An 8,118-nucleotide genomic window follows, 5' to 3' on the forward strand; every position below is an offset into this window, starting at 1 on the left:
TGCAAGCATTCCTCATGGTGACAGGAGGCTCATCTGCCTCCTCTCTGGCTCCTCGGAGCTGCTCCCTGGCGTGGCGGGCGCTGCACGGGGATGTCTGAACCCGGGCCAAGGGCAAGGAAATGTGCTGCTCTCTCCGGTAGTAGTGAGCTGATGAAGGTCACTTCTTTAAAAGGAGCAACATGATAGTCTCCAAGCAGAGAGGAGAAGCCCCAGCCAAAGAACTGTCGCTCTTGGACCTTCAAGATTTATGCTTAGTATCTGTTTATTTGCAGGATTTCTGCCGGGGCTTCCTTTTATCCATGTCTTCTTGTATTTCCAAAGGAAAGGCCTTTAGGTTTTCCTTCACACAGGGGAGGCAGAAACTTTTGGAGTAGAACAGACTACAGTTCTGTGAAGAAAATAACAGTTCTGTAAAGAAAATAGCTAGCATTACTACACAAAATGGAAATGCTTACATTCCAGTCTCATTAAACTGCATTTATATTTAGAATTCTTCTAAAATTAATTATTCTTCTTCTAGGCTGAAATATTCCAGCAATTTAACTTTTTCTTACTCAATAATTCTAACATCTGGTTAGAGCCAGATGGGTGAAAAATAAAACCCCCAAATCTACTGTCCCACTGCTCCTATTAAAGTGACCTTCACCAGCTCCCTGCTACAGGGAATAGCAACACCCCTCCTTCAGCTGCCTTCTCCTTCCAGCACCATGCACGGGTTTCCTGGCCTGCACACTGAATTCCAAGTAGGATTTCATGGCTAAGCTGCAGCTGGTGTTGCTGATGGATTATACCTGGAGAGTGAATAAAGGTGTAAGAGATTCCATGGGTTTTACTGAAACAGCAGAGTTTTCCTCTAAGTCTTGCTTGATGAAGATTTCTACCTCCTGAGAGGATCTTCCAAATTCCTGCAATGGCGTGTGAGACTTGGAGTCTCACCACACTCTTCCTCACCAATCTCCACAAAAATGGCCTAAAGGCCCACACAAGCACCAGGTACTGGAGGCTCTCACAACAGACCATCTTTTCCATAACTCCCCAAAAAACTATTCTTCCATTAATCCATGCACTTGTATTGTCCTAGGAGACTACTAAAAAGTATCACTGTTGTATCAATATCACAGAGGTGTCCAATAACCGGAGGAGTTAAATGAACTCCATTCATCTGAGACAATTCAAGTGAGATTTCATCCCTTAACCTCAATAAATGTGCCCGCTGGTTAAAACCTAGAACCACGCCTGGTACTAAAGCTTGAGCTAATGGCTCCTCTGAACTCTTGATGGCAATGTATAAAAGCTGTTGTGCACAAAGAAAGTATTTTTGCTGTCCCTGTTCTGTTCACAGCTCATAGAGACCCAATATTTTTTTTTTCCCCAGGAGCTGTAACCAGATATTAGTAATTGAATAGAAAGAAGCAAAACTGATGGAACATTTTAATGTATTTGCAATATTAGAGTTTCAACAACTGAAAGAGAAACTAATTAATGTATTATTCCTTTGCTCTGCAGCAAGACTTGACATCCCTGGTTCTCATGATGTGCTGATCACCAAATTCCAAATAGGATTTCATGGGTAAGCTGGAATTGGTGTTGCTGATGGATTATTCTTGGGGATTTAAGAATGAATAAAGACATCAGTTTAGATAGAACTGGACAAATGGATTCCCTGGGTCTTACCTAAATAGTAAAATTTTCCCCTTGCCATGGTCATTTGCAGCTGGCCTTTCTCTGGGAGCTAGGCTTGGCTATTCCTGTGTTCCTCTCCTTGTTTTCGTTCCTTATGTCACTATCTGGGCTTTAGCAGTGGATTCAGATGATAATTATATCAAAATCACAATCAGCCTGCTTCCATGTGACTTGGAAACTTGGGGAACAACTTGTCTTCATCTATTGTCCTTTTCTGCATTGACTGCCAGGCCCTTTCATCCTCAGGAATGAGTGTGAGGCCTCAGTCTCTGAAAAGCCCTGAAAGTGGATTTCAGTTGCACAACCTCCAGAGCCTATTGTTTTTTGTCTCTTGGTATCCTTAATATGTTAAGCTGCCAGTTTAAAAGGGGAGATCAGAGTTTCAGCTGGCCTGGCTATTGTTGCTTGCATTGCCAAATGGCACACAGCCCCCAGCTCCCAAAGGTGGCCACTGGGCCATGGCAAAGGAGGGGAGAGGCTGTTCCTGCAGGTGGGATCCCCACTGTCAAGATGCAGCTCCTCACAGGTAAAACAGGTGCTCATCTTGCATTATTGTGGCTGAAATGAGTTGCTAGTGCAGATTTTGGCCAACAGGAACTGGGGAAATCATCACTATGAACCACTGCACCCCTGAGCATGTAACCATAGTGCTGCTCTCTCTGTCCTGGGATTTTGAGCCTAATTTTTCTTTCAATGCCCTGTGAGTTAAACTTACTAGAAGTTTAATTAAACAACTAGAAGAATTAAACAACTAGAGTTGAGCCCTACTTTTAAACCCTTATCCTGATACAGTTCTGTATTTAATCAGATGATTCTTTAACGTGTTTTCTCCCTTCCATGACCAAGGTGGGAGGGGACCATTTCAATTCCAAATTTAATAGTCCAATTCAGGCAAAACAGCTGCCAGAGCATGCTGCCATAGTTTATTTCTGTTTTGACATGAATCATGGCTGAAAGTAATATATATATAGGGATGGTATCTACCACAATACGTAAAGGAAAGGCTCTGCCTGTCCCTACCCAGGACTGACCCCACATGACTGGAAGCTGAGTGGGAAGCAGCTGTAGTATTACATTCATCACTTAATGCCTACAATCATGTGCTCAGTCACCTTCTGCTGAGGTGAGCAATAAGGGATGAAACTTGCTCCCTTTCCCCCTTCTCCAAAAGCCACCTTTTTTCCATGTCTTTAGAAAGTTTTGCAATAAAAGAGAAGTAACTATTTAGAGTTACTAATGTGGAACAGATTCTATCATTTCCTCTCCCCTTTTCTGAAAGGGTAATAGGAAGAAGGGCACTCAACCTGCCCAAAGACTTTTAAAAGCATTTCTATTATCTTCCTTTTTGTGTGGTTTTGGCATGTTTTAACACATTACAGATAATCATTGGAATTATTCCCAGTTGCATCAGAACTAATGGCACTTACCAAGGCACTCTGATAAAAGCAGGGTGATACAGGGTACAAAATGATTGAAGTAAATTAACTGAGTAAAAATTTCAGAGGATATTTGGAGATATTTAAGTTTATGAACACTATACAGAACAGCTCTAAGTCATGACTTTTATTGGCACAATAAAAGAAAATACACTTCAGCTAGCATGGGTTGTCTCATGAAAACCCTAAAATCTGATCTGTCTCTCAAGTCCCCTTAGGTACAAAAGCTAGCTAAAATCCCTTTGCCAAATCCAAGGTTAGAAAAGTCTTAATTTTGCCACACATTAGCCTAATTCTATTCTGAGTTACCACAATTTAAAAAGCAGCCTGCCACTAAAACCTTTCTGATTGGTCCAGCTTCTTTGCAAAGAGGCCCAAGAAATTATGATTTTCTTCAGCTTCAATTCCTGTGTTTTAACATTTAGCTCAGCAGTGAATTGATGTACTTGGGTCATCACAAGCAGGAACCACAGCCAATACAGAGATATTATTATTCTACCTTTGTCTCTCTTTATTGCCTTGGATAAGTTTTTACTTCTCTGGACTTTATTTTCCTTACATGAAGAGGAATAGTATGTGTTTACTTACTTTGTGGTGTGGGTGTTTAAAGCACTAATTATCATTTCTGCAGATCTCTTTCAATGTTACCTAAGCAGTATTGCTAAATTCATTTTGAAACCATAGTCATATGTGTGATTCACTATCTGGCCTGGCCAGTTTGGTTAGAAATTTATTCTCAATCATTTACAATCAATGTTTTTACTTTGAGTGATACCATCAGGGGAATCTTGAAAACTCAGATAACAAGCAGTAAATGACTGACAGATTTCCACAATAGGCAAAATAAGCAGGACTTTCAAAAAGATTAGAAGCTTCCATTAGCTCACTGCAAGTATCTTCTATTCATTGCCAAGGCTTAGGTTAACTGAAACAAACTCATCTTTTCAAACAAAAATCCCCACCTTCATTCAGAAAAGCACAGTGTGTGCAAAGACCCTGAGAGGCTGAAACACTCTATTTCTGACAGCTCAAATGCCACACTTGGAAATATCTGCTGAATCCTTCCTAAATTCAAGACACTTGATTTGGGAATGAAAATAGTTAAATGTGCTCAAGTTTGTCCCAAATGTGTCTGTGTTGCCAATCTGCTGTTAAAAAGGAAGGATAATGCCCTGGCATGTCAGGGCAGGAATCAAGCCCCTAAGCCCAAACTCTCTGAGTAGCTGCTCTTGGCTCCTCGTTGGGCTGTGTGGGAGGGAGTCAGCCCCTGCCACAGCAGGGACAGCAGGGAAGATCCTGCTCATGGCAGCTTTGCCTCCACACAACTGCCCTGAGCAACCTGGCTCTGGAAACTTGAGCTCAGCCACCACAGCCAGAACCAGAAAGTGCTGGCACTTCACCTAGTCACAGCCTACTTGTAGCTTCAGAATAGAAAACAAACCAAACCAAACTCTCTGAGCTGCAATCACTTTTGGTGACTTTCAGTCATTTAAATGTCAGAAGAGACTTCAGAGATAGGATGCTGAGAAATACTCCCAGTGCAGGTAGCTGGGTGTGCAAGCTCCCATGCCAGCTGCACACTGTGCCATGGATGGCAGGAAACACCTGGAGCCCCCAGCAACAAGCCAGGAATGGGCACAGATCCCTTCCCTAACAAAGGGCTCAGGGCCCTGCATCACAGTCTGGGAGAGGACTGCTCACCCTGAGACTCTGCAGGAGCCAGTGAACAGCAGGAAGACCCCAGACCCAAAATTCCCCATGGGAACAGGTGCACAGACTGTAGGGGTATAAAAGCCCAGGGGTTCCTTTGTTCAGGGCCCCTCCCAGAGGAAGCAGCCTGAGCTGTTCCTGCTGCTGCACAATTCAATTATTAAAGCTTTTTTCCTGAAATTGGACCTGACAAACCTGGGTAAGAAGTTTCTTTAACAAGGAAATAAACCCAATCAGGAGAAAGGTGTTACTGCATGCTCCTCTCAGCCCATCCTTGGTGCTGGCTGCCACAAGTCAGAATAGCAACTAAACTGAGCCAAATGTGCCAGTATCCTTCTGGCTGTGTCTGCCCAACTCCCAAAATCTGAGACTCACAGCAAACAAAGGGGCCAGTTCTGCACTGAGAACAAGGAATTAAGACAAGTAATTTTACACCCCCTTTCTGGACTGTATTTAGATTTCATAGTTTAAGGTTTCCTTCCAGCTGCTACTTAAATTCATTCTTCCTCAGAGAGCAAGCATGGCATGGAACACCTCTCTTCCCTGCTCACTTTAAATATTAACTTTTGCAAATAGGATGACAGCCCTGTCCTGTGAATGCACACCGAACAATCCATGGACATTTATATTCTCTTTATGGAAAAAAACCCCTGATCTACTATTGTGTGTGATCTATACTGCCCTTGCATTTCCTGGTGCTAAGAAAGTAGAAAAGAGCACTCCTTGTGCTTGAGAGGCTGGACTGTGCTTATCTGTAAATAGAACACTCACAGATGCTGATCATTTTAATTTAATACTGAGAGCTTCATCTGGTGGAATCCACAAGAACATACAATTATGTACAATTAACATGCATATATTAGCAGGACAAGGGGGAGCAGTTTGCTTTAAAAATGGATTGTTTGGGATTTTGCTGCTTGATATGTCTCTGATAGGTCACCAGGACTGGAACCAAAAGAAATTATTGAAGCAGCTTGTTTTGCTTGTTACTTACTGTACCAACACACACTGCTCTGCTACACAAACTGCAATGAGACCTAATGATGAGGAACTTGTCCTTGTCAGGGGTGAAAGGATCCTTCATGACATAGGCTTCTTCCAAAAGCCTGCAAAAGAATAATTTCAGGCTTTTAGGTGTATACTTCACACTTGTACTTGATTTGCTCCTCTTGCTGTTGTGCACGAGGCAATGCAGCAGCTCTCCAGCTCCTTTTCTCTTCAAAACCTTCAACTCTGCAGCTGCCTTCAGTCCTATACTGTGCTTTCTATCTCTCTTCCAAAAGTAGAGCAACTGGTGAGTCTCTCAGTGCCATCTTGCTAAGTTTTTCTCAATGCTCTACCTTAACTGTCTTCCATTTTTTATAACAGGCATTCCTTAGCATGGCCAGCTCCTGTACCCTGTCAAGTCACCATTTCAATTGCACAGCTTTTAATTAGAAGTTCTCTTCCAAAGCTGTGTGCATGTGAGTATGAAATACAAAGGTTTTACTGCTCTTGGTTATGTTGCTGCTGTAAAGCTGAGGTCCTCAGCTCTTGAAAGCAGGAGCTACCAGCAGAGAGCCTTGCAGTCACCTCCAGTGTACTTACTTTATGGCACAGACTGTACTGCTTGCTCCAGGGTGTTGAGGGAGTGCATTTAATAATAATTTGGCAACCTGCTTGGGGAAAACTAAAGCTTTGTTTTTTCTGGGAGCTCCAGGCAAAATAATACAGAAGCCAGTTGAGCACTTGTCTGCATAGGGCACACAGCAAGGGCACCTGGCTTCCTCCTGGGCTTAAGTAAAATTGGATTATGGGAATAATATGGATAAAAGGTATTCTGTCAACTAGTACTGCCTTCTCCTTGCCTTCACACACACAAAAGTGTTTGCAGGAGTGTGTCCAGCACTGTGTTCCTCTCTCCTTTTTCTGTCCACTCAAACAGAAAATGATTTGGCCAGAGCCTTCCACTGTTAGGAAAGATCAGGCATCTTACCATGGCAGATCACCCTGTCAACAAGTCCCTGGGATACAGAGACAAAATTGTGTTTGCAAAGCTCCCCTTGCAGGATTTGACAAGGGCCCCTGTCCAGCACATTTCCTGCAGCACTGCATTTGGGATGTGAGCAAGCCAAGAAAGATGGGGTGTGAAGATGTTTCTTAACAGCAACAATAGAAGTGTGATGCTTCAGCATTATTCTTTTGCCTTTGGCACCTGAGCAATCCAAATAAAGCTGGTGTGTAAACTCTGAGATTGGATAACCTAAATTAAGATTCACATTCAGACTCTTCAGGAATGGACCTGATCAAAGGTGAGTAATTGCTCTGCTGAGTGGAAGAGGGAAAACCAGTAGCACTGTGGGGTTTGGAATGATAAAAAGACAGCTGCCCAAGGACAACAGCCCCAGCAGGTGGTGATTAACAGCTGTTTCCATTCTTTAAGAAACTGAGCAGTCTTATTGGGGTGAAATGCTGAGTACATGCCTGACTTCCAGCTCCAGAGAGTTCCTGAACATGTCTGCCTGATGAATTCATTGACCATGATGGCCTCCTCCAGGCTACTCTTGCATTTTAAAGCAAAGTCTTTATTTTATGGGGAGTTTAATGTCTGCAGAAAAAGCTGTAACTGCATAATTTCTGGTCAAACTGTCCCTACTTAGCAGAGAGAGAAAAGGCTTTGGTTCCTGAAAATATAAATACATAGTGAGCACCCTGATGTTGCATGGTCTGACAAAGGATTGTCCAATGCACACAAAAAGCACTGCTGTTCAAAACTCCACATCATGCCAGAGAGCTCTAAGAAGTGGTTTTGCCATAGATATTTCATTCATGCTGTGTGTATGTGTTGCTCAGCTGAGGGAGGCTACAGTGAGGGAAGGGCTATTCCCTGAAATACCAGGCTGGCAGTGAGCAGTGTTCTACCAAGAAAATATTGATACAGTAGATTGTCAGTGGAGCTAGGAAATAGGTTAAATACAGATTTTGGCATGGTATTGAAGCAGGGCACAAAAACTTATTGTTGTTTTTCCTACCAGCACTGACAATTTTTAACATTCCTTCTCCTTGGAAAAAAGGAGATCACTTTAAGCACCAAGTTCAGGGTCAGTAGAGCACGTTACTGGGCTCATGCAGTGCACACTGCAAGGATTCCAATGCTCATAGCAGCAATGAAGTCTGTGATCTCAGAGGGCACTTACACAATCGAGTGAGAGTTTGGTGACATCTGCCCATAATATGTGCACAGGGCTGATAACTCACACAGCTCACATCTGAACTCTCCTGCTGTCTGAACTTCTTTAGGAGCATCCAT

At 42.9% G+C, this 8,118-nt stretch overlaps 1 protein-coding gene across 1 annotated transcript; it reads right to left on the reverse strand.

The window, feature by feature from the left end:
- Positions 1-262: 262 nt before the first annotated feature.
- On the reverse strand, positions 263-8,118 carry CDPF1 (cysteine rich DPF motif domain containing 1). The gene is made up of 3 exons (XM_066549770.1): positions 8,006-8,118; positions 5,824-5,935; positions 263-388 (listed from the first exon to the last, which is right to left on the reverse strand). The coding sequence occupies exons 1-3, from the start codon at positions 8,116-8,118 to the stop codon at positions 263-265; spliced, it is 351 nt and encodes a 116-aa protein (XP_066405867.1).

This window comes from Molothrus aeneus, chromosome 5 (assembly GCF_037042795.1).
Source record: "Molothrus aeneus isolate 106 chromosome 5, BPBGC_Maene_1.0, whole genome shotgun sequence".
In the NCBI taxonomy this organism is placed as follows: domain Eukaryota; kingdom Metazoa; phylum Chordata; class Aves; order Passeriformes; family Icteridae; genus Molothrus; species Molothrus aeneus.

What these genes read in the sequence shown, in the direction of transcription:
- CDPF1 (XM_066549770.1), bottom strand. Translation starts at nt 8,118, where the DNA reads ATGGATGCTCCTAAAGAAGTTCAGACAGCAGGAGAGTTCAGATGTGAG. An exon ending in CCAAACTCTCACTCGATTGT is followed by an intron (nt 5,936 to 8,005) that starts GTAAGTGCCCTC and finishes ATTCTTTTGCAG; the next exon opens with GCTTTTGGAAGAAGCCTATG. An exon ending in GAGCAGTGTGTGTTGGTACA is followed by an intron (nt 389 to 5,823) that starts GTAAGTAACAAG and finishes TTTTCTTCACAG; the next exon opens with AACTGTAGTCTGTTCTACTC.